Source organism: Podarcis melisellensis, assembly GCF_964234715.1.
Source record: "Podarcis melisellensis genome assembly, chromosome: 11".
NCBI classification, from domain to species: domain Eukaryota; kingdom Metazoa; phylum Chordata; class Lepidosauria; order Squamata; family Lacertidae; genus Podarcis; species Podarcis melisellensis.
In genome coordinates, this window is record NC_138543.1 from 30,548,511 (window position 1) to 30,574,857 (window position 26,347).

Here is a 26,347-nt window from a genome sequence, read left to right on the forward strand (position 1 = left end):
CAGCTTCCTCCCCCCCCCCCACCTCCTTTGTGTTCCAAGAAATTGCCGGTAATGAAAACAGAGCAGAGCCAATCAAATTGTTGTGTATACTTCTGCACTGTGGAAGCTGGAAACCCTGCATTTCAAGTAAGTCTGATGCATTATTCATCGCCTATGCATGTTTATGTAAATTAACAAAGGCGGAAGTGTATGGTAAGGCGGTATTAGTAGGTGAAATAATGATGGGGGGAAATACCCTGCTTAAACTGTATGTTAACAGAGATGCCATCCTTAACCTACTTCTTTTTTATTTTTTAAAGAAAGAGCGAGAGAGACAGAGAGAGTGGAATGAAGAAATTTTAATATATGGTCCTATATTTAAGAAAGATGTATAGGCACCCAGTGATACAATAAGGTTTTACAGATTGTAAAGTGTGTGTGTGTGTGAGAGAGAGAGAGAGAGAGAGAGAGAGAGAGAGAGAGAGAGAGAGAGAGAGATGCACATGCAACAGTGTTATTATTGCTAAACACATGCCAATCTAGGAGATTAGACTGTCTGAATTGAGAGCCTAAGAACTTGATAAAATAAACAACAATAACAACAAAAATGGCTTTGATGCCATTTGATGCCAGAGGTTGGGGGTGTTAAAGAAGAGGTAATTTTCTTTTTTGGCAGAAACACTGCGCAAGGTGTCATTCAATACACACACAACCCTCTTTTAGCTGGAGTGATTTGGGTAAAGGTAAACCCTTCCGCACAGACACAAAGAAGGGCTGTTTTCTCTCTCTCTCTCTGTGCTCCCCCCTCTCTTTTCAGAGAATGATAGGAGGAGGAGATAGGGGAGGAAAAGAAAGACTTGAGAGTGCAACATTCATTTGCATGAGCTCTGTACCTTGGAGTCGACTGGGCAGCCCTGTGAAGCTCACAGACACACACAGCATTATTATTTTGCAAAAGGCTTCCATGTATGCTGCATTGTGATTAGACACAAGGAAACAAGAAGTGTCCTTTAGCTATATCCTCCCCCCACCCCAGCAATTTCTTGTTAAGTCAAGCACTAGAAATCTTGCAATTTCTGGATTCTGCACAGACCCTTAATTAAATACTTCAGTATATTCCTGAATGCAGCTATTTGCAGTTATCTATTTATTTACATGTTTGTATTTTTAAAACATTTATTTTTAACCTGCTCTCCTTCTAAGGTTAGACTTCTTAAAAAAAAATCTGAATAGCATTTAATATATAGCATGAAAGCCAACACTCTGTAGTACTGAATGAAGCCAGTCAAAGTCAAACAAACCAGGATGACCATGCTTCTGAAGATGATCAGGGCTGGATTGGGTCTTCAATGGCATGTCACAGATTTCTCTGTCCTCCACAGGAGCCAAAGTAGTTTCTCTGTGTTGATGAGATAATAGTGGACAACAGGGTTGTAGTCAGAGGTGCCAAGTTGCCCCCAGATTTAAGGTGATCTGGCACACAATATTGCAACGTTTGAAGGAGGTCAAGCTTTCTTGACCCTGTCAACATTGAAGGGTCCTGGCCTCCTTCCAACAAATATTGAGGGGGCCAAAGACACCTCAGCCCCCTAGAATTGGCACACCTGGTTGTAGTCAACAAATGTTTACTTAGAGTGGGGCCCTTTGAAATCAATCACCATGACTAACTTATGTCCATTAATGTCAATGGCTTGACTCTGAGCAAAGGATAGTTGACTACAACCCAGTGTTCTCAAATTTACTAAAGAATTTGCATAATTTATAAATATTTCAAAACTGTACAAACAAAAGCTTTGCTTTTTTATAAAAAATGTAAAAATTAGTACACTAATTTAACATATAACATAGTATGACATAGTATAATATGACAAGTTCACAACACACCTTCGAAACATATGGGAGAAAGTGCCGGACTGCATAAATGTGACTGTGCAGAAAAACGTTAACAATTTCAGAGGAAAATAGTATTTTGAATTATATACCTATTGCAGGGAAGTGACAACTGGACAACGAAAGTGGATTCTATGCATCCTAACTGTGACCAACAGACTGGTATTGATGATCTGGAAGAATAAAGATATGATCCCCTTTAATCAATGGATAGACAACATGACAAAATTTGCAACATATGAACGGATTGCTTATAAACACAGACTTTGATTGGATATATTGACATTGGAATGAGTTTATACAGAATATAGTAGGTTACTAATAATCCTATGTGTATTAGGACAACAATATTACTTATATAATAATGTATAGAAGTATAATGGACTATAATGTATTACATAATAGATCTTTTTTCTCTTAATGTAATTTTTATTGTACTTTTTAGGTTCCCCCTCTTTCTTTCTTTCTTTTCTCTTTCTTCACTTTATTTCTTATAACTGAAATTGTATTAATAAATTATGATAATAATAATAATAATAACAACAACAACAACGATGATGATGATGATGATGATGTCATGGGTGTTTATTTTATATCATTTTTCCAAGCATCTTCTATTATTTTTGTAACTCTTTTTAAAATCTGTTTTCATAATATCTTGCATATAACCTTGGGACATATGTGGAAGGCAAACAATAGTACTGGTGGTAGTGAAAAAATAGTAATAATAATAGTAATAATAGTAAATAAAGCATTTCCACAACTAAAGTATTTCACATTGCAAAATAAAGACTGATGCTATCTTTTTTTTTGGCATTATATTCAGTATGAGTTAATGAAAGCTATTATCCAATTCAACAGTCATTCCCTATTTGCTGCTCCAAAAAGTGATAAATAAATGCCCTTTTTCCTGAAAATAATTTATTTTCCATCTTCTTCATTTAGTCAAACATAGCTTATTAGTTTTGCCATGCTGGCTGTATTTCACATAACGGTTGTGATGGGAAGGTGAAGAGAGACAAGTAACATGCAGTCCTCACTTCCTGTTCCCATTTGAAACCTGCCATATTGGTTTGCAGAACCATGACAGATCTAGGATGAATCTCTCTGTTCTGTATCTCTCTCGAACAATGCCCCATTTGACTGGCACTAGTATCACAGTCAAATTGGGAAACACTGAGGGACCTCTTGATATCCCATAACTTATATACTCATTTGAGAGCGATAGGAATCTTTACTGATTTGCACCTAATATATTATTAAAAAATATTGTTAAGAAATAGGAAGGATGAATAGACAGACCTTTCCCATTTTTTTATCTGTCTATCTATCTAGCAATCAATCATATGAATCCCAGGTCTTAGGCTTAGTCACCCGTGTGTCAAAGGACATAGATCAGGGGTCACCAAACTAAGGCCCAGGGGCCGGATGCAGCCCAATTGCCTTCTCAATCTGGCCCACGGATGGTCTAGGAATCAGCGTGTTTTTACGTGAGTAGAATGTGTCCTTTTATTTAAAATGCATCTCTGGGTTATTTGTGGGGAATAGGAATTCATTCATCCCCCCCCAAAAAAAATATAGTCTGACCCACCCCACCACAAGGTCTGAGGGGCGGTGGACCAGCCCACGGCTGAAAAAGGTTGCTGACCCCCTGGCGTAGATATTTGCTTGATGGTTCTGCTGACTAGGTGTGTCAACTCTGGTGATGCTGATTGGCTGTTTGGGGAAAATGATACACTGGATCCCACCCCCTGGTGAAGAAAGGTTGTTTCATGGAGCAGTACATGCATATGTTGCACAAGATATTCTCTGGCTGGGATTGGTTCATATCTGGAAAGGACCGATAGAGTAAATATATGTAAAGGTAAAGGGACTCCTGACCATTAGGTCCAGTTGTGGCCGACTCTGGGGTTGCGGCGCTCATCTCCCTTTATTGCAACATATGTTGCTCGGGGAAAGACCCACAGCTCAGTGGTAGAACACACACTTATCGGATACAGTTTCTAGATCCAGTCCGCACCCTCACTAGTTAAAATATCTCACATAGCTGGACTCAGAAGACCTTTGCCTGAGACCCAGAAAAGCCACCGCCAATCTGAGAAGATAAGATACACCCAGATGGACCAAATGCCCTATTATTCCATAAGACAGCTGCAGTTCATGTGTTCAAAACTACCACTGCATGATAAAAGAAGTCAGGTTGCAAATTTTTATCTAGCCATCTTAAATGTCTTGAAGGAGCACACTGTATGAAACAACACTTTTCCCATTTTAATTTGTTGCTAACGTATCTCCACACAAGAACCAGGGGGTGGGGGGAAAGTGCCGTTGTAGAATCTCTCTCTTGCAATTGCAAGGATTTATTTATAGATGTAATTTCTCAAAAGGCTGTTCCATGTGTAAGGATGGAATTGCTGGAAAATGCTGGCAATTATTTTGCAAGCTGTGGTTCTCCCTTGCATGGTACTATGGCGTATTTGCATACAGTGTGATTGAAAACGAAGCTCCGACACACAGGATTTCAGAAATATCAAGCAAAGGAGGAAAAACGCCAACAGATACAACAAATAAATACTGCCACATATAGATCAAAGACAGTGTTGCAACTGCTAACTATTTACTGTAGTGCTCTGAAGCTGTATTTTGATTATTTAAAATGCATTGGGGTTGTGTGTGTGTGTATGTATACATGCATGTAGTTTTGTGTGGATGTGTGTAGCATATCCATAGCAGCGAAATTATAATTTTGTAAAACCACACAGTGGGTTAACCCCAAAGATGTCCTTCCACATGTGGAATTCATCTTTCAATCACAGAAGGGGTGTTTTGCAGAGGTTGTACCCAATGGTAGTTTAGCATTACCAGAAACACTTCTGCTAGAACAAATGGTGAGACACCCCATTTCCACCCCTTCCCCTTTCCAACTGCAGCTCCTTATGCAGTATCTCCTACTGTTCCAGACAGATCCCCCAACGAGTCCCTCAATTTTGGCAATATTGATTGGCTGCTCTAGGAAAATGGGCTGACTGGACTGGGGGAACCTGGGTTGGAGGAGGAAGGAGCTCCCCTTTCTACCATGAATTCAGACACTTTGGAAAGGGGAACCAGAGATGCTGGCTTTCCCCCTCTGACCTTCCTGTGGGGGAGAAAGCTTCAGTGGGTGCTGGGGATGGCTTTGTTCAGCCAAGCAGGGGACAGAGACAACTGAATCAATGCTGGGACAAGAGGATGCAGCATTGACACCTAGCACACCAGAGCCAGCCCATCCATAAAGCAAGGTGAGGCAACTGCCTCGGGCGGCAGGATCTAGAGGAGCAGCAAATCTGGACTCCAATGAATGTTTTGCCCACTGCTGCTGCTGCCACAGTGCCAGTGACAGCAATGGTGCGCTTGAAAGTCGAATCTGCTGCCTCCTCAACATCTCCCCAATGCTGCCTCTGCAGTGGCCTCTTGGCAAAACCTGGTGGTGGGGCGTCATTTTGCAGTTCGCCTCAGGTGCCAAAATATATTGGGCCCGACCTGGCCAGATCACAGCACTGATGGAGAATGTGCTAGCAATGCTGATGTCCCCATAAGAGAATAGAGTCTTGTGAGTGAGCACACCACATCTCATCTTTAAAAAGTTGGTAGGTGGGGAGGGAAAACTTGTTGGAACACTTTCCTTGCTTCCCTCTGGCTTATTATTTCTATTACAACATGAAATGAAAATGCAAAATACATAATAAAACAAAAGCAAAACAAACCAATAACCCAAACTTCTCGTTATGATCCTGAAGCCCTGACTGCAGCCAGTTCTTCTTATGTTCTTAATACAGCAATAATTCTTGGAGTGAAAAGAATATGTATATCACACTTTGAGAACCTGCAAGATATGATATCATGGTTCAGCAATCTGGATTAAATTAACTCCAACCATTTCAGTGTGAGAACTGAAATATCTTAGGTAAGCAACAAAATTTAGGAAGAATAAAGTTAGTTGCCCTGCATACATTTTTCCAAATTTATTGATATTAATTGTAGTGTATTGTTTAAACTGCCTCCATGAGATGCAAAGCCTCATTTAATTCTTGCCCAGAAAGGAAATACCATTGAAAGTAATTCATGCAAAAACTAAAGACAAACATATTAGTCAGCAAAATATTCAGAAACTCATCAGAACCAATTACAGAAATTGTAATGCTTTCTGTCTTGCTAACTAAACAAACTGCATAGGTCAGTGGTTTTTAGATGGCATGCATTCCCCCCCCCCCCCAGACAATGATAATTGGTGATATACTTGGCGGCCCCAGATCCCACCGCAGTTGGAAGAAGAATATTAGTACATGTAACTTACTGTTTCCAAAATGTAGATCTTTTCATCAATTCCACCAATGAAGGATAGTCCAGTCTTTCACAAAGGGTGCTCCCAGACAACAACCTGTTTATTGAGCATGTATCCTGATTTGTTTTCAGGGAGGTAAGACAACAATGGCTACTTAATGGACACTTGCTGTGATTGATTCTGGGGTGCCTAGATGACACTGCACCCAAGCAAATGCTTCCCCACTTTCCTTATTGCAAAAAGACTGATCTTTGGGGAAAACATATTTGTTGCACAAGAATTCCAAATCAGCTTTGAATGTGCTACCTGAATTTGCCGGCATATGACTGAATCCCACCTGAAAATAGATTGTCTGGAAACACCCCAAGACACCAAATATTTCTCCTTCCTCCCCTATATTTATATTTACAAAAAAAAAATGTTTTCTTGTAGTCCTGAGATTCAAATTAATTTAGAAGACAACACAGAGAGATGCTTAAAAAACCAAAACAGTTTCATGCAAATGTTCTCAAACAAGCCTGAGGAAAAGGTTTGGTATCATTTCACATCTTTCAGTGCTTGCCTGCCAATGCACTTTTTCTTTTGCAGGAATAGACTCGCAGCTGCCTCTTTCAAGGGCACTATAAATGGTTTGGTTATAATGTATTTCTTATGGGAAATATGGATGGTCCCTTGAAAGAGGCAGCTGTGAGTCTATTCCTGCAATAGAAAAAGTGCATTGGTCCAAACATTCTTGCCAGTTCTCAGCAGGTTGCAGATCTCTTCTTCTGGAAAAAGGTAACATTTCTGTGTATGCTGCTTTTCATTGTTTCACTTGATAAATCATTAGATCTAAGAAAACTGATGGCTTGGATTTAGAAGATCAAAATGTTTCCTTCCCTAACTATATAGGTTGGAATCCTAACCCCTCTTACCTGGGAGTGAGCCCCACTGAATTCAGTGGGACTTGAGTAGACGTATCCAACCTAACCTATCCCTTACAGGTGAGAAAAAACAGATACAGTAGTACCTCATATTATGTAACCCTCTGGTTACGTAAACTTCAGGATGCAAATGCAGAAAAACCCGGAAGCATTTTTCCAGGTTTCTCTGCACGATGCACAGAAGCACTCTATCGTGCCGCGCGCACATGCAGAACAGGCACCTCCAGTAGCGAAAACCTCGGGATCCGACCAGAGCTCCGGAACAGATCCTGTCCGCAACCGGAGGTACCACTGTATTCTGATCTATTACACCCTTTCCTCTGTCTTTGAAATAAGTTGGGAGAGAACCTTTATGAATGGCAACTTACTATTTAAGTTCAAAATATGCAGGTATGGATGGCTTGTTAAAGTGATATATCCAAGCAAGATGCCTTCACACCCAGCACTAGTAGCAGACAAATAATTAGATCAGAACATTGTGGGCTACCTTCCCAATCATCAGTCAATCTGAGGGCCTAACTAGATGAGATGGTAGAAATGATCAGATCTTTGGTCTCTTTGCATTTCTTCAAAAACCACCAACAGCAAGACCAAAGTGCACCAGGATTGTGGTGCTGTAGAGGGAGGATTAACCTTTCACATCATACCATTTTGATGATCCAATTGTTCCTTCTCTCAACCTTCTAGTTGTCCTTGTATGGAAAACATATGACTGTATCTATAACTGCTCCAAAGCAGCAAATGGCAGCTTGAATGGGGTGAATTTACATCAAATATTGGGGGGAAAGGATAACTCTCTCCCCTCGTTTAATGATCCCAATACAATTTTGCTTCTCACATGTGGCTGATTTTTAAAGAAATGTAAAGGGAAGAGGGATCTGATTATGGATCTCCGTCTCTTTCTAGTTTGGTTCAGACTTCGACAAATTTTGTATTTTGAAATCCATGTGTAGTTATCAGATAAACCCTCATATTGTCAACATATGTGAATCATGAACTAAACGAGTTCAATGTAACAAGTCAGTTACACATATCTGAGTCGCAATGAGATGAGACTCTGAAGTTTTATAAAACTGTGCTTTCCAAAGTTTGCCTATAAATCCTCAAGCTATTGAACCCATTTTAAAATTCCTTGGGTAGAATCTGAATTGTTCATTTCAGTTTTAAATATTCAAGGTTATATTCAAACCAGCCTAATGCAATTAACAGAAGATGAATCTGAAGAGAGAGTAAAAAGCAAAGTTCAGGTAACAGATGCATAACAGAAACCTGAAGTCATGAGTCTGCTAAATATAGAACAATTATCACAATATAATTTTAGGAAATTACATAAACCAAATAATCATGTGTTAGAATCCCCTGGACGAGTTCAACACCAGCTAAGGGATGGAAGACTGCTTTTGTCAATTCCCCTTCCCACTGCAGCCCCCAATGTTGGCCCTCCAGAGCAATGTGGGAGGGGCAGGCAGAATTGGCAAAAATCGTCTCCCCACCTCCATCAGTGGGATTCCTCAAATGGATCAAAAGCCTTCTGGTGGTGGAAAGAATCTTGATCCAGCCGCATGCCTCCAGTTTTACAGTAAAATTTGGTGGTAATTTATGTAAACTGAGAAAGCTGTCAACTAAACGACCTGTCAATCCTTTCATTCCACATATACTCTGTGGATACGTGGCTGAAGCTACATAATGAGAATTGGGTTGTCTTGATTAGCATGAATGGACCTTTCTGATGGTTTTGACTGAGAAATCTGGTGAGCGATGAAAGATACAGCAAAATCACTTTAGTGAACCCCGGTGATCACAAATCTCACTCCATCCTGTTGAACGTGACACCCATCAGAACTGAGAGAAGGTCAGAGATAAAGCTAAAAGTGGTGGCAGCTTAAATTTGGCTGCAGACTGAGGCAGGAAGAGCTAAGAGGTTTCAGTTGAGGTTATCTAGATGGAAAGCAGCCTTTCTATAGTCTGGGATCCTGATGGAGGATCAGTGGTTTTGCTGCCTGTTTTTAGGCATCTCCTTGATTCCAATAGGTTATATTTGCAGATAGGTTACAAAAAATCACCTTAAGTCTCCAGTTTTCTGTGTCTTATCCTATGGAGTCTGAATACATAGCCCTGCACGTGGACCTCTTACCACTCGAAGAAGTGGGGAACACTTAAGTCCAGCTTCCTTGGTGCATTTCCTCTTCTTCCTCTAAAGTCTCTTCAACACACACACACACACACACCCTCCCATCTTATATGTGCTTAATACATTACGCAGGTGAGCGGGCAAGGGGAGATCCCTGTTGAGAAAGCAAGTTGAGGACATAACCATGGCAACAACTACAGCACCAGAGAGGACACAGGTACACATGAACCCCATTGTAATGAAGGCTACAGGGAAAATAAACAAGAACCACTTTCCGGAGAGCATGGCTCTTCAGAGGCAAGAGAGGGGAAGCCATTCCGGATAAGACAGCCTAGTTCTTCTGCACAGCTTACATGTCAGTTTGTTCACTCCTAATATATACCAGGGGAATACATACAAGCTAGCCCCAGAATGTTAAAATGAGAACTTTAATTTGGAAGGGAAAAGATGTGCTGCTGTTTGTTGCGACACCAACACCTTATTTTATTTAGTAGTATTTATATACAGTTATCATTTCCAAGTGATCTCAAAGTGGTTCTTCTGTACAGAGCTAAGAGACAAAAAGGAGCGAGGAGGGAACAAGCACAAATGTACAGAGAGGGAACAGGGAGCCTGGAAGTGCCAAGGGGGCTTTCTTCCTGAGCCTCAACATAGACTCCAGTTGCACCCCCTACCTTTTAATTAGCAGAGGTGGCCCAAGATATTTTGCTGTCTGAGAAAAAATACAATATGGTACCTCCCTTCCATTGTTCAGGAAGTGACTGGCCTCAGAGATTACTGAAACGTCATTGCTAGCAACAGGATAATACCACCCCCCAGCACCCATGAGGGCTGCTGGCTAGTTTACGGGGTGTAAGGCAGGCCATCTGACACACCTACTTCTGCCCTCCAACAGAGGGGAACAGCCAAGGAAGCAGTGCTGTTGTCACCCCTCAGCAAATGCCACCTGAGCTGGTTGCCCCCGTCTGCCCCCTTGTTGTGCTGGCCCTGGTAATTCAAGGTAAGTACACTGTGTTTTGATTCTGGATTATTTTAACCCAACTACATTTGCTCACATGGGTAAAGTGTGCAGGATTATTTATGGCCATGTTTCTATAGAACTTGCATTTTAATAGGTGCAGACAGCTGAATTTGCTCCTTCAGTGTTTCCAAGTACTGCTGAGCCTGCTCTCATAGTGCTACACGATACCCTTTTCTTTTTAGATGTGTGGGGGTGGGGTGGGACAGGCGCTAAACTAGAAGTCTAGTAGTTTCTGTACACTTTTTAGGAAATAGCTAAGCAAAACCCTCATTGGCTGTCAGTTATTGAAATAACTCAGGTAGCACATTTTAAAGGCATAAGTAATTGGATCATTTTCATTATCTCCCAAGTTTGCTTTCCAGTTCCAGTATTCTATAATTCCAGCCAAATATTCCAGCACATGTAATGCTTAATGGCAAAATAAAACATCTTCATAGACTACGAACTTTTACACATGATTGGTCAGAGCAATTGATTAATAACTTTTACAGCTAGTTATGAAAATGAGATTACAATACTTGTAAAATTAACACTGCATTTCTAATTCTCCTGCCTGTGGACAATTTGCACAACAAGCAATTCAGCCGTTCATAATTAACTAGCACATTTCAGTTTCCAGTTCAATTTTCAGTGGTGCATCTTTCTGATTCATACATTAAAACTGTGCTATTAAACCAAGCACTGAAGTTTTATTTATTTGTATTATTCCCCCTCCCCCCTTTTAATGGACTGGCACACTTTTTAAAAACAATCTTTTGCTTCTGCTACTTCTAAAACTAAGAACAGGATAACCATTGCTTTTTACAGCACTTTCATCCTAATGTGTTGAAATTGTACTTTTAGAGGCACAGATCATATGATTATGATTCAATGTTATGAATCTAGAACTTCAGATTCCCTTATAAGGCTGGTTCAGATATTTGGTATACGTAACCTACAGCCATTAGACCAGTTGCTTTTGGCTCTGCCCAGCTGTCATCAACCATTCCATCAGGTTTCAGAGCAGGGCTGTTCCATTTCCTATGGCTGCCTTTGGCACTCTCAGTATTAGCAGCCGCCATTCCATCCAGCTACCTGCACTGGTTTTTTCCAGCTGACAGTTATAACTACTTCTAGCTTTAGGAAGTGGTTTCTGAGCTTGCTTCCCGCCCCCTCCTCTCTCATGGCCTTTTTTCCTTATGTGTTGTGTCTATTAAGTTGTAAGGCTGGCTTATTACTGATTTTGGTAAGCTGCTCTGGAAGCCTTTTTGACTAGAGATCAGGGTAAAAAAAACCCAAAAACAAATCCCCACCCACTGTTGGGATACTGCCGGGGAGACAAAGGCCACCACTGCCTCCATGTCGGACTCCGGACGTCCATCGATCTCCCGTAGATACAGTATCAGCGATTAGCGACACGAGCTCCAGAAATAGATTGCCACATTCCGGGGCTGATGCACACTCTATCAGCAGAATTCACACACAGCAAAAGTTGCACTCAGGAGGGTATCATTTAGAATGTTTATTCAGCGTTGGTCAGAACAAAGAACAAACATGACTGCCTGCTAGCGTGCTCTGGCGCAGAGAGAGAAAACGAAAGCAATAGCAAACATAAACATCCTGTGAACAGGAAATACGCAGACTCTGTGACACACAAAAGCCTGCTCCCTTTTAAGGTGGAACGGAAATATCCTAACACCCACTTCACGCCTTTGTTCCATTAGTACTCAGTCCACATTTTTATATGTGCCTTCTCAGAAACAAGCCCCACTGAGTTCACTGAAATTGAATTCATTGGTACCAATTGAGGAGTCATTGGTGGTTGCCTATAGCTGAAACTATTCTGTAGTCTATAAATATAATCAGTGCTTTTTTTCTGGGGGGGACACAGTGGTACGCATACCCCTAAACATTTTGTGAATCTTTGTACTTTTGTCCATTTACTGTATTTATTTCCCCCAATTTGAACTATAAAATGGTGATTTTCTTGAGTCAAAATAAGAGTACCCCTAAACATTTTTTAAAGAAAAAAGCACTGAATATAATAGTTTCTGCATGTGTGCTGAGGGACATTTCAGTATTACTGTACTCAGTTTGCTCACATCTAAAAGCTGCATCATTTTTTAGCATTTTCTGTCACATATATATTAGTTTCAGTATTTGACGGAGAGGACCATTCAAAATCTTTTCTTCATCATTTAATTAACACCAAATGGTTTATAATCTGAGATGCAAAGCATATTTTTGCATGGGTGTTTTTATGATCTCTAACCACGGAGCAAGGAAGTGACTTGGGTCGGTGGACACACAAAGGCAATTGTGCCACAGGGACCCTAATTTTTTTGTCCAAAATTTATCCATATCCAATGGTCATTCTTACAAGCAGATTATACACAAAACTGGGCTCCAGAAGGATGATATTGATCTAATCCCAGAGCTAAAATGGGTACTCCAAAAGCTGGCAGTGGCACTACAATCTCAGAAAGTATTAGTTCTCAAGTAATAAAAATCCATTATAACACCTTGCCTACTCACCTCTTAAACATCTTTTGTCCCTTGCAGGTACAGAAGGCAAGAAGGAGAAGAGGAACAAAAGATGTGGCAGTCTTTCATGCAACCTACTCAAAATCCTTGCCTAGTTTCAAGCAACACTTTTCTTTCTTTTACTGTTTCTTTCGTTTTACTTACAGATAGGTAGCCGTGTTGGTCTGCCATAGTCAAAACAAAAAAATTCCTTCCAGTAGCACCTTAAAGACCAACTAAGTTAGTTCTTGGTATGAGCTTTCGTGTGCATGCACACTTCTTCAGATACCAAAGTGTGCATGCACATGAAAGCTCATACCAAGAACTAACTTAGTTGGTCTTTAAGGTGCTACTGGAAGGAATTTTTTTGTTTCGTTTTACTGTTTCTGTCGAAAAACTTGTATTTTTCAAACAGAGAGCAAGAGAGCGTTGTGTGCACTGGTGGAGATGCCAACAACAGATCTCAGGTTTTTGGAACTCATAGTGGGCAGGAAGGTTCTAATTAAGAAGAGGAGACAACAGCACAGCACAAATGCATCCGAAGAAGCGCAATCCATTGAGATAGATTTCAGAGGAATGAAACTGAAAGTGCTCATGTGTGGACAAAGGCACACAAATCTGCCCACTGGGCAACAACTCTAATCTGGATGAATGCCCTACTGTGAACACAGCCTAAGACAGCTATGTTCCTATAAATGAACTCTGATGGGATGGTAAAATGGGGCAGCTTCAAGAGATGATGGGGCTGCACAAAAGTAGGTCAGGGACTCCCCATCTGTGATAAAAATGAAAAAAATTTAGAGTTTTTACACCAGGCCTCTTGCCAAAGGAAAACTAATGTGCGTTTAACAGTTGCACAAGGAGAAAACCACAAAGTGAAGCTTGTCCCATTACTAAGGCCATATGCATTCCATGCCTTGTCACTTTGACAGACAAGAGCACTATCAGAAAAGAAATTTGCAATATGGAAATTCACAGGCTGTTAACCCTATAGAAACTTCCAATTTCTATAGAATTAGCACATTTACAGATACAATCTCATACAAATCCCATTGTATTGTGTTATTTTATGCACTGTGACTTACTGTTATTTTTATTGAGTATAGTTTAGCAATTATTTATTGTAATTATTAATAGTAAATTTATCTTTAATTATTGCTTGCTGATATTTAATTTTATTGTGTACTATTATATTCTAATGGATTACAGAATATTACTTGATCTGATATAAATTGTTCATTTTAAAGTTATGTTTCTACTATGACATTTCTGCATTGGATCAGATTGTTACAAGGTGTGTGATCTTTATTGTTTCTTCAGCTTGCAAACCGCCTTGTGCAAAGTAATATGGAAAGGCAATACAATTTAAACGTGAAATGAACTTCCGACTCTGAGCAGACGTGCATAGGATTGGGCTATGTGTACATACTTGTCCCTGCTGAACTGTCGCTGTTCTGTGCAGTTGTTCTCCTATTGCACTTTCAGATGTAATAACAACAACAATTGTTTTTTTAAGGCATGGATTCTAGCGTGTTTGCTCACCGCAACATCTGTTTGAAGGGTCGGAGGAAGGTTAACCGCAGCTGCAAACATATACTTAATTACCTGGGAGTAAACCGACAAAGGTCCGTATAGTTAAAGCTATGGTTTTCTAATTAGTGATGTATAGAAGTGAGAGCTGGACCATAAAGAAGGCTGATCACCAAAGAATTGATGGTTTTGAATTATGGTGCTGGAGGAGACTCTTGAGAGTCCCATGGACTGCAAGAAGATCAAACCTATCCATTCTGAAGGAAATCAGCCCTGAGAGCTCACTGGAAGGACAGACCCAGAAGCTGAGGCTCCAGTACTTTGGCCACCTCATGAGAAGAGAAGACTCCCTGGAAAAGACCCTGATGTTGGGAAAGATGGAGAGCACAAGGAGAAGGGGACAGAGGATGAGATGGTTGGACAGTGTTCTGGAAGCTACCAGCATGAGTTTGACCAAACTGCGGGAGGCAGTGGAAGACAGGAGTGCCTGGTGTGCTCTGGTCCATGGGGTCACGAAGAGTCGGACACGACTAAACGACTAAACAACAACAAACCTCACTGAACCTAATGGAGCTTGCTTCGGATTAAACACATAGAGATGAGCTGTGCAGCGCCACGAAGTTAAAACGTGTGTGTGTGTGTGTGTGTGTGTGTGTGTGAGAGAGAGAGAGAGAGAGAGAGAGAGAGAGAGAGAGAGAGAGAGAGAGAGAGAGAGAGAGAGAGAGATCAGCGTTTGCATTTATTGTCTTTGGAAAAGAGAGTGGGCAGGACTGGCAACTCTTTCTCTGCCTTTGCTGTGCGAACAAGGATCGAATTGCTAAGAGAAAAGAGGAGGAGGAAGGTTATCTTCCTCGCCTCCCAGAGAGAGAGATTACAGCCCAATCCTCTGCAGGTTTACTCAAAAATAATCCCTACGGAGATCTACGTGGGGCTTACTCTCCCCACTAAGCATCCCCAGAGTCACGCCTCTTTCACACTGTCTAAATTCCCTCTGGCTCCCACTACTAGCATTCCAACAAGGCACTCCTCCTTTGCCCCTACTGTCGAAAGACGGGATGCAACGCCGCTTTGCGCCCACACATAATCATGGCTAATGAAAAGCGGCTCTCGAGTGTAACCGGAAGTTCTCTGCACGCGTTACTCTACATTTCTATCTCTGTGGCATTGTTTGTCGTTGCCGCAGCAGCAAATACCTACTCGCCATTCTTATTAACTACAATTCCCAGAGTGCCCTCGCCTTTATGGTAAAGCGCACGCCCCCCGCTCCACACACCGGGAGAGTGCGAGGCTCAAGAGACTCGGTGCAATTGTTAAAATACTCAGGTTGCGAACTGAACGTGCTGGGAAGTCGATGTAAATAAACAGACCAGAGGCGAGGGGTTTAGAGCGGCTGCTCTTTGTTCTTGCCTCGCCGATGGCAGAGCAAATGGCAGCTTACTATCGCGATTGGGGCGTTGCTCCGCTCTGCACCCGAGACTAGCCACTCAGTAATGGGACTCAACTGAATGTAGCCATCAGGGCTGGCCCGCCCTTGGAGACAAGCCAAAGTGAGGCAACCGCCTCGGACAGCAGACTTGGCTTCCAAGGAATGCACTGCCTCAACAGCTATTTATTTCAATGGGAGAAACAGTAGGAGCCTGTTCACTCAACGTGCAGAAATCGTTCGGACTTGAAGTTCGAATCCACTTGTTTCAAACGGCCCGAGTTACCCGGCCACCCAGCTTAAAATCAAGTTGGGGTTTTTTTGTGCCTCCTGCCCCGCATATGGCGGTTCCGGAAGTGTGGAGCCAAGAATTTCTCGTACCCCTTTGGACAAAAAGCGGTTTCCGACGCTTCTGAGGGAGAGGCGCATGCCGGGAAAAAGCCGTGGAGGTGGGCTTGGCGCGGGGCACGCCGGGAGTATCACGGAGGGAGGTTCGCGGCGGAGGCGCCGACGGAGGAAGCGGCCGTCTGTCGCTGCCTCAGCTGCGCTTAGTCGGGCGCCAGCCGCCTGGGCTCACTCGGGTGCGGCGCCCTTGCCGCGGCCATGTACCACAGCAGCACGCAGCGGCGGCGCTGGACCTTCCGCGGCGAAGAGGAGCTGGTCCGGCGCCGGGCCGACGCCAACCGCAAGTTCCGGTGCAAAGCGGTGGCCAATAGGAAGGTAGGGCGCGGACTGCCCAAACGCCGAGTCCTCCTGCGTGTGATTTGTATTTGTTGTTGTTGTTTAGTCGTTTAGTTGTGTCCGACTCTTTGTGACCGCATGGACCAGAGCACTCCAGGCACTCCTGTCTTCCACCGCCTTCCGCAGTTTAGTCATGTTTGTATCTTCGAGAACACTGTCCAACCATCTCATCCTCTGTCGTCCTCTTCTCCTTTTGCCCTCAATCTTTCCCAACATCAGGGTCTTTTCCAGGGAGTCTTCTCTTCTCATGAGGTGGCCAAAGTATTGGAGCCTCAGCTTCAGGATCTGTCCTTCCAGTGAGCACTCAGGGCTGATTTCCTTCAGAATGGAGAGGTTTGATCTTCTTGCAGTCCATGGGACTCTCAAGAGTCTCCTCCAGCACCATAATTCAAAAGCATCAATTCTTTGGCGATCAGCCTTCTTGATGGTCCAGCTCTCACTTCCATACATCACTACTGGGAAAACCATAGCTTTAACTATATGGACCTTTGCTGGCAAGGTGATGTCTCTGCTTTTTAAGATGCTGTCTAGGTTTGTCATTGCTTTTCTCCCAAGAAGCAGGCGTCTTTTAATTTCGTGACTGCTGTCACCATCTGCAGTGATCCATGGAGCCCAAGAAAGTAAAATTTCTCAATGCCTCCATTTCTTCCCCTTCTATTTGCCAGGAGGTGATGGGCCCAGTGGCCATAATCTTCATTTTTTTTGATGTTGAGCTTCAGACCATATTTTGCGCTCTCCTCTTTCACCCTCGTAAAAAGGTTCTTTAATTCTGACTACAACTTGTAATCTTTGTATGGTGATGGCTCTGATTAGAGCCGTGGGTTCCAACATGGGGCATACGACCCACAGGGGGGCAATTTGATTTTTATGGGGGCAATCGAGAATGAGGTATTAGCAATTAATTATATGTCACGGGGAAGGGGCGGCAATCAGGATTTGAGAGATGCTTAGGTGGGGCATGGCCCAAAAAAGGTTGGGAACCACTGGATTAGAGTTAAGATAATTTTTGTTCTCCCACAAGGTTCAACAGACTGACCCGTTTCTTCTTGAGCCGCATGAAGAGTTGACCATTTGTAAATACTATGAAAAAAGGCTATTGGATTTCTGCTCTGTTTTCAAGCCAGCGATGCCTAGATCTGTGGTGGTGAGTTTCTAACATTCTCTTGGAGAAAGCAGTATTTGTTTTGGTTTTTAAGCTTTCTCTATTTTTGTAAAAATAGTTATGATTAATGACACTTTTTAACCAGGCCTTTGGTTGATTTGATTGACATCCTATGCCCTTTTAAAATGTGGTTCTTTTTTGGGGGGTATTGGTTTTTAAAAAAATCATTATTATATATATTGTGGTTTTATATTTTAATTTTGTTCTGTAAACGACCCTGAGACCTCCGGGTATAGGGCGGTATATAAATTATTTACACACACACACACACACATATGCATACATACTTCATTCCTCTCCACCCACTCCCCATTTTTTCCCTAAACTTTCCCCACCATTCCTCCTGCATCTAAAGTCCCTGAACTGTTATTTGTCACCAAGTAATATTTAACATTGTTTATTCACACTAGACACAGGGAAACACTCCCTCCAGATATTGTTGTAGTTCCCATCAGCCCCAGTCGGCATTGTCGCTGGTCAGGTATGATTGGAGTTGTAGTCCAGTAACATCTGGAGGACTGCATATTTCCCACCCTTCATTTATAATGCCCACAATGCCCATGCCTTCATAACTGAGCAATGCCTGTCTGCTTCTCTACACACGTATCAAGGGGCAAATATGAGCATTGTAAGGAATTATTTCACCTGGATCGCCACTGAGATGGTGTGAACATGGAAAAACTTCCCTCGAGATTTCACTCATGTCCCTGAGGTTGCCATATATACTTGCTATTCCTGGCCAGACTTGTGTGTTAGATAGAATGCCTGCAAGGGAGGCACTTTCAAAAACATCAGGTAGTGGGACCCAGCCTGCATGGGGATACCTTCATTGGAGTCTTGTTCTTGGATTCCTAAGAGTAGGAGAAATAAGTGCTAGAACTGATAAGGGGAGCCAGTTGGATTAGCCCTTCCACTGCTGGTAGCTGCTCAAACACCCAACGTTTCTGTAATAATAATCAGAATATTATTGCAAATAGCTGGGAGAAGAATGTAGCAACTGTGCTTGCCACAGCAACAATTCAACTTTCCATTCCAACTTTGTTCCCATTGCAACAAAGGGAAATGCTACTATGCTTCTTGCAGCAAAAGCCCAGGGAGGCAGCATTGGAGAGGGGGATAGGGGTCAGAAAAGCTGTCTTGTCATCCACTTGATCTCCACCGAAGGCCATGTTTCATTGCTGCCAGGATCCAGTGATGTGCACAAGCAAACAAAGTACCAACCCTGAATATTTGAAGAATGTAGCACATCTGAGGGCACTATAAAAGTTGTGGGTGTTGTGACACCTGTGGAGACTTTCTCAGGGCTACTCTTCTTTTGAGTGAAAGAGGGGCAGGAACACTAATGCAAACGAGCTTTTTAGAAGGGAAATCTAGTGACTCTGTTCAAACTGCTCCTAATAGAATCTTGAGTTTTTATAGACATCAGGTAGATTAGTCAGCACACTAATTGGAACTGGCAGTGGCCTTTGTGTTTTCTGCTGCTTATCCCCTGCTTCTGGCTCTTCTGAACTCGAATTTTCTGCTGCATAAATACACATTGGGTCAACCTGTGCACTACTTTGTTTTTCAGTTGACTTACCCAGCATATCTTGTATTTATTTGATCATGATGTGTTCTGTGTGGCAGCACAGAACAACAGCCATGCTATTTGCGTGAATGAACTTTCTGATTCTAGTTTCCTTTTAGGGATCAGCTTGCATGTACTTCAAGCGTTTTTACCTTAATAACTCAGTGATGGAGTATCATCCTCGGATTATTATGTAAGTAATGGATACCCTTGTGGTTTAATTATTTTCCCCAAGCAGGAATTTTGTTATTTTGTCTAAGGATATTGTTGCCTGCACCGTTGTAAACTATGTTTCAACATTTGAACTACTTAATATTTACAGTTGTCATGGGCAGAAAAAATCCCATGAAAACAAGCTGAATCCTACAAATGGAGTATTTTTCAATCCCAAAAATTTAGTTACTGCATCACATGAAAAAGCAGGACTGAAATCCACTCTGGTGTGCACTGGCATAATTTACACAGAAGTAGAACAGCAATGTTTTTCTCCTAGTTTATTATCATCTAAATGATAGTAAACAATGTCCCCAAACTGAATTTATCAAATGGGATGAATTTTTTATTTTATTTTTAGTTTAGTTTAGTTTAGGTAAATGAATCAGGACATAAACAGTCTCACTTTTTTCAAGCTAAAACTTGCACTGAGAAGCAGTTAAATGCCTTTCTTCTGACACATCACACATAGCTTTATTTTGGGACATTTGACCACACATTTTCCCCAAAGTTTTCTATGCCAGATTCTTTCTTTAAAAAATAATAAATGTATTGGGTTGGAATAAAAACCACAGGTTTTTCCAGCAATAAGTAATATGAGGAAGCAGACTAAAGTTCTCTTCTGACAGAGCCCACATGGTTTTGTCTGAGACATTCTATTACCCCAGTATACAATGCAGGTCAGCTCGAGGTAAAACAACTGCCCCGTAAAACTGTCACTGTCCACATTTTTTTCATTGGATATTTGCTGATAGTTTGCAAGTTCTAAACGTTTTCTAAGGATTTGGGGCTGGATTTTATATTAGAGGGAGCTTTCTCTTGTGTTTAGGTTAGGCTGTTCAAAATACTCCCTGTCTTTATATATAATGGTCTTTCTTAGAGCCAAACGTGTTTGCTCTTTGTTTTTAAGGTTAACATGTGCATTCTTGGCATGTAAAGTAGACGAATTTAACGTGTCCAGTACACAGTTCGTGGGCAACCTTCGTGAAAGTGCAGTAGGACAGGAAAAGGCCCTGGAACAGATCTTGGAATATGAGCTGCTACTTATACAGCAACTGAACTTCCATCTCATAGTGCACAACCCTTACAGGCCATTTGAAGGCTTCTTGATCGATCTAAAGGTAATCATTTTTGTTGCTTAACAAATGTACCTTAGATGGTACATTTAGATGGTATCTATTGTAAAATGTTGAAGCATTAATAGTACCAAGCACTATACTAGAGCAGATTAGTTCTTAAGTATCACAGCATGCCTGTTTGATCCTAAAATACTTGAGCTAGAAAAATGAACTCAGCAATTTTGCATATTTTCTAGACTCGTTACCCGTTGCTTGAGAATCCTGAGACCCTGAGGAAGACTGCTGATGACTTTCTCAATCGGGTTGCTTTAACAGATGCCTGCCTTCTTTATACACCATCTCAGATTGCTCTCACTGCCATCTTGTCCAGCGCATCGAGGGCAGGAATTAATATGGAAAGGTAGATAATATTCCAAGCATTGGCCATACAAATTACGTTAGTAGGTTTTTGTGCTAACGCTGTATATCCTTTCAAAGCTGTATCTGTGGTGGTGTTAAGATTTCGCGTCAACATGGATTAAGAGTTTATTGTTCAAGAATCATCCACACAGATTCAAACACTGGTGGCCAACCTGATCAGCTGCTTAACCTATAAATGTGTGGCGGAGAGAAGAAAAATAGCTTATTAAATCCTACCATTTCACTATTTAAATTACTATGTTGGGTCGTTCCCCCCCCCCCCTCAGCAATAAAAGTTGTATCAACTAAATCACTGTGGAATGATGCATTGCAGGGGTTTGGACTAGATGGTCCTTGGGGTCCCTTCCAACTCTATGATTCTATGTATGTGAGTATAGTGAAACGTTTCTTGTCTCTCCCCGCCCCCCGGTGCACCCATAAACCTGCTCTGGGGGTTCCCCCAACTCTGTCACACAGAGGGTGGTGCAGGGGGGGTAGAGGGGAACCTTCCCTGTCAATTGTGGAAGCCATTATCTGCACACAATGATTTAGTTGCATACAACCCTAAATCTTTTGTTCCTTCAACTTGTCATATGTCAGCTGCCTATAAAATGGTTACTTTTACAGCTTTTTAAAACATCTATCTTACACTATCAAAAGAAGCTCATGTTTCCAGACTACTACTTCATGTTAGAATACCATTGTTTTGCTTTTGGAAGGTTATCTTTGATTCCTGGAGGGGTGTGGGGTTTTTTTGAGAATGAAAGAAATTGCTGTAGAGAATTCTAATCATTAATTTAACTTTAGCATTTTTGACATTTGGCTTTGTATTGTTACTCTTTATAATGTGTGCCAAGTTTTTGTTTTTTTAATATACTTTGAAAAATTCCTTCCCATCACCTAACATTTAGCTAAATGTCATTCTCTTTATGGGGTGTATGTTAATGTAAGTGTTCTTCACAGATGTTCACTTTTCTCTGCATCCAAACAGTGGTACTGAGATCTAATTTTCACAATCTTTTGACAGTTACTTGTCAGAATGCTTAATGCTGAAAGAGAACAAAGCTTCCCTCTCCCAGTTACTGGATGGGATGAAATGTAAGTAAAGATTCTGAGAATGAGGTACCATGCACATCTTTATTTTAAAGTATTCTTTAAAAGGATGGAAGAGGCTTGCAAAAGCCTTTATCCGTTTGAAAGATTTATTTTATTTACTTTTCTGAATAATTGGGACACATATTTAAACTGTTAATAAAAAGAAACTTAAGTGGACATTCTTGTCCCTTCTACTCCCCTAGAAATTGTATAAAGTGATAGGAGAAAAGAAATATGGCTTAGTTCAGGGATGTGAACTAGTGACTCTCCATGTTGCTGGAATATGAGACTCATTATCCCTGAACAGTGACCATGCTGGTTGGGGCTAAATGTGAGTTGGAGTCCAAAAAAATACGGAGAGCCATTGTCTATTATTTTCTTAGCACAATTGTATCCCCTTTGCTTGTAAAACAGACTCTTAACTTCAAAGGAGGTTGCTGTAACCACCAATCAGCTGACTGTTAGTCTCCTTTGAAGACTCATTCCCATTGCCAATCAGCAATCTTCACTGTTTCATCCTTCTCCCTTGAGCCTCTAAAATCTGCTCTAGGGGGTTTAGGGATTCTCTGGAACAACTTGAGTGCTGGCACAGGAATGGGAGAATGTGCAAAAATTATCTCCATCCACATTCCATTTATGGAAGCCCCTCTGGATCAAAGAGCCTGTCTTGAATGGAGATAGTGATGGATGCAATTCAATGTCTTCTAGGTCAAATGAGACCAGAATTTTCAGCAAAGCAAGGGGAATGTTTCAAATGAAGAACAAAACTTGGTAGCTGTCTTTAGCATAAGCAAGTAAAAGGGGATATTTGATAACTTCTTCTGCCTTTGACGGTGTTCATAGCCTCTAACCTGTAGTCCAGGGCACATAAAAATGTGCATTCAGTCTTTCAGTAGACTGGTGCTTGCAAGACTGTCCTTGATAGTGCTTTTATGCTTGCATCAAACACAACACAGCCTTCAGTTGATCTGTATTTTGAAGACTTGATATGCAAAATGTGCCTGCGTCTGAAGGTTTCCCTGGGACAGTAGTGCTAACACTGCATTATCCATTAGCCTCCAGGAAATAAAAAAAACCCATAATGTGAACAACTAGTTTAGTAGAGTTCTTTACTTCACACTTTTGCTGTGTCTTGACATTCCTTAGCATAAATCCTCTAATATAAGATGACAGCTAAGAGTCTTACAAATATAATCTGAGCTTCTGTAAAGAGGGAAATAGTGTTATGTGGCAAATTTAAGCTAAGACTTTGTCTGTGGAACTTATTTCAAAGAAATCTGGAGCACATCTCAATTGTCTTTAACACTTGTTCTACAAGAGGACTTGCTTTTCATAGAAAATCTCCAAAGTATTTTGCACTGTAGTCTGGCTTTTTGAGAGCTGGGTGTACTTTTTGTTAGAATGCCCCCTCCCCAGACACACCTTTGCACAATTAATCCTGTGTGTTCATGGCTACAACTGGTCAAAATATAGTATAGCTTGGCTAAAGTGTTCCTCAGCTTCATGTACAACTCACAGCAATTAGATCATACATTCCCTGTTGTGCTGTAACCTTACATACACACACAAAGCTTTATAGCCAGGTCTGTAGAACCCAAACTAGTTGGAATGTGCCATATCTAATTGGTTGGGTTTGAGTGTGAAGATGAGAGTGTGATTAGGCTACCTATATCACTAGAATTCTTTTGGATCTACTTTTGATAATGTACATATCTTATTGGGGTTCAGATTAATTGGTATACAGTACACTTAATTAAAGCATTTTGAAAGTGTTTTATTGCTCCTTTGTAGGCATGAAAAATCTGGTAAAGAAATATGAGCTACCGCATCCAGAAGGAGTTGCTCTTCTGAAACAGAAGTTAGAGAAATGTCACAGCCCAGAACTTGCTCTTAATACAAATGTGTAAGTAACAATTTAAAGCTACATCGTATCTCAGTGCTAACTTTCCTAAAAATGATTATGACAGCATATACTGTATGAGGACCAATAAGCTAATTTTGAAGTTTGATTACCAGGAAATGCTGTGCAAATGTTATGATATAATATTATTTTATCAGAGATTTGAAGCCAGGGTCTGTTCCAGTCATTTGGTCAGTAATTTCTTCTCAGATAAGTATTGACTTGGATTCAAATAAATGTGGGTGAAAGGGGAGGAAAGTAGCAATAGAAAAAATATATAATGCTGTTCCACAAGCTCTTTTGGAAGCTAGCAGACGACTTCTTGCAATGTATTGGGGGCTGGATTGCAGTATAATAGACTGCAAATAGCATATAAATTCTAGTTGAACAAAGTGTTGAAAGTGTTTGTGCAAAGTCTTACATAAATAGAACTTCACTGTATTTGGAGTTAATCATGCAGCGCTCTTCCACTGGATCCATCTGTGAGTGGAAGAGCACCTGTTTGGATCATAACTATAGCTATTGCCCATACCTGAAGTTCACTTCATCATAAGTTACAACATATATCCATGGGTGTGGAGAACAAATGTGAACCCATGAGGTCAGTGGGAAATGAAGGGGGGGGGGGAGAGCCTGCAGTGAGTATGTTAAAGTTCAGTTGTATTGACTGTGTTTGTTTTCCATAACGTAAGCTTTAACGTAACTGTCACAAATGTGGCATACTGAACATTTTTAATCTGACCCCACCGTTTAGAATTTTATTCTACGGTATATGGATATATATGAAACAACTGAAGATAATCTGTTTAAGAAGCTGCAAGACATGGTTCTTGTAAAACAGTGATCAACAGCTCTAAGGAGCCTCTAGCGCTGAATAGTTAGTTCACTTCAAATACCAATAAAAGGTTTCAATCGTTTATTAGATGTCATACCAATTTCTCCAATATAAAATATGAAGTTGAAGAAAAGATCTTATTGGAACTGGAACATACTGTCTAATATTAGTATTATGGGGTTGGTTTTAGAAAGAAGAGAAAAGGTTATGAAGATGAAGACTATGTAACAAAGAAACCTAAAATGGAGGAGGTTAGTGGATTTGTGTACTTTTGAGTAACTGGATAAATCTGTATATGTTTGAGAACGGAAAACTTAGTTCTATATGCAAATTTATGTGCAATTGTCACAACATGCATCTTCTTGGAAATCTGCTGCCTTAAGATAATGCCAATTAACAGGGAGCACACTTTAATCTATTTTAAAATTATTATGATAATCTAACCAATTAACTGGCAGAATCTTCTAGATGTACTTTTATTCCCCTTATCCACAGTTGGCCAAATCCAGTTACCTGCTTTGCTGGTTGCAGAAGTTCATAGGAATCGTAGTAAAGATTGTATCACTGACAGAGTTGATAAGTAGCCTTGGTGGTTCGTCAGTACTACTGTACTTCCTTGACCGCAACACAGCACTGTACTGATAGTGCTGTTTGAGACTTAGGATCCTGTAAGACTTATTTGGTTCATGGGCACAATAAAGGGTGACGCAGAAATGTTTCACTAACCTCTAACCTGTCAAATGCAGTATCAAAGTTTAGCTTAATTTGTGGAAGTCACTGCTTACACTACAGCAAACAGTACATTTTCATAGGATTGGGCTGGGTTGTTTTTTTTTAAAAAAGTACATAATCTTACATCATCTGCTATTCATACAACAGGCAGCTGAATGTTTCAGGAGTCACCAGATAACGCTAAACTAGGTTGATACTTTCTTCTAAACATTGTTTATATTTGTTTTCTGCCTTACATCAAACAGGACCTTAATCCTCAATAAGGGCAAGCATAGAAGCTGAGATTGTATATTTGTAATTGTGAATTTTCCCATCAGCCACACTTGATTCATAGGGTGGGTTTTGTTTTTTTTGCACATCTTCTAACAAGTTGAAGGATTGGATTTCCTTTTTGTTTCGTTTAGGATGAATGGACAGATGATGATTTCATAGACTGACTGGATGTCTCCACTGATGAAATCCTGAATACTTAAATGGAACTTTAATGCCTGAGAACATGCTGCACATTCCACTACTGCAGTGAAAAAGATATATGACCAATGTAAATAAAGCAGTTATAGTAATAAAGTAATAAAGTAAATAAAGTGAGTGGAATATTTGAAATTACTTAAATGGTATTGCTAAAAACTGTCACTGTTCTTTTGGATTTTAATTGGCTGTAACCTGTTTTCTGGTAGCATGTTTTGGATACCAGCCAAAAGCTTAAAAGCAATGTCAAAATATCTAAAATATAAGCACCTTATATTCATAGGTATTACTTGAGATACATTGGAATTTTTTTTGAAATGCACTAGTTTCTGATATTTGTGGTGATGAGGAAAAAGTTCATCTTTGGGTTTGTTGAAGGTACTACTGGCTTAATCCTTTGGGCTCAGCCTTTGGCAGAAAAGAACATCAGGGGACA

General features: G+C 40.9%; 1 protein-coding gene and 2 long non-coding RNA genes across 9 annotated transcripts in view; 2 read left to right on the forward strand and 1 right to left on the reverse strand.

The window, feature by feature from the left end:
• LOC309380349 overlaps nucleotides 1-26,347 on the forward strand; it is a 563,851-nt gene that overhangs the window by 456,821 nt on the left and 80,683 nt on the right. The window lies entirely within an intron of this gene.
• Nucleotides 1,942-12,917, reverse strand: LOC309380371. Of its 2 annotated transcripts, none has more exons than XR_014172887.1 (3): nucleotides 12,780-12,917; nucleotides 5,613-5,731; nucleotides 1,942-2,042 (listed from the first exon to the last, which is right to left on the reverse strand). It is a non-coding gene; the product is annotated as an uncharacterized lncRNA (long non-coding RNA). The 2 variants fall into 2 exon arrangements; XR_014172888.1 differs by lacking the exon at nucleotides 12,780-12,917 and adding an exon at nucleotides 6,203-7,178.
• Nucleotides 16,184-26,010, forward strand: CCNH (cyclin H). The gene is made up of 9 exons (XM_081930229.1): nucleotides 16,184-16,440; nucleotides 17,483-17,605; nucleotides 19,310-19,383; nucleotides 20,314-20,524; nucleotides 20,719-20,882; nucleotides 21,909-21,979; nucleotides 23,768-23,879; nucleotides 24,902-24,962; nucleotides 25,848-26,010. Exons 1-9 carry the CDS (start codon nucleotides 16,324-16,326, stop codon nucleotides 25,878-25,880), a joined length of 966 nt encoding a protein of 321 aa, XP_081786355.1. The 5' UTR covers nucleotides 16,184-16,323; the 3' UTR covers nucleotides 25,881-26,010.

Bases quoted from the DNA above. Each gene is read 5' to 3' on its own strand.
- CCNH (XM_081930229.1), top strand. From the start codon at position 16,324: ATGTACCACAGCAGCACGCAGCGGCGGCGCTGGACCTTCCGCGGCGAA. The intron at 16,441-17,482 runs GTAGGGCGCGGA...TTCTCCCACAAG, and splicing joins AAGCGGTGGCCAATAGGAAG to GTTCAACAGACTGACCCGTT. The intron at 17,606-19,309 runs GTGAGTTTCTAA...GTTTCCTTTTAG, and splicing joins CGATGCCTAGATCTGTGGTG to GGATCAGCTTGCATGTACTT.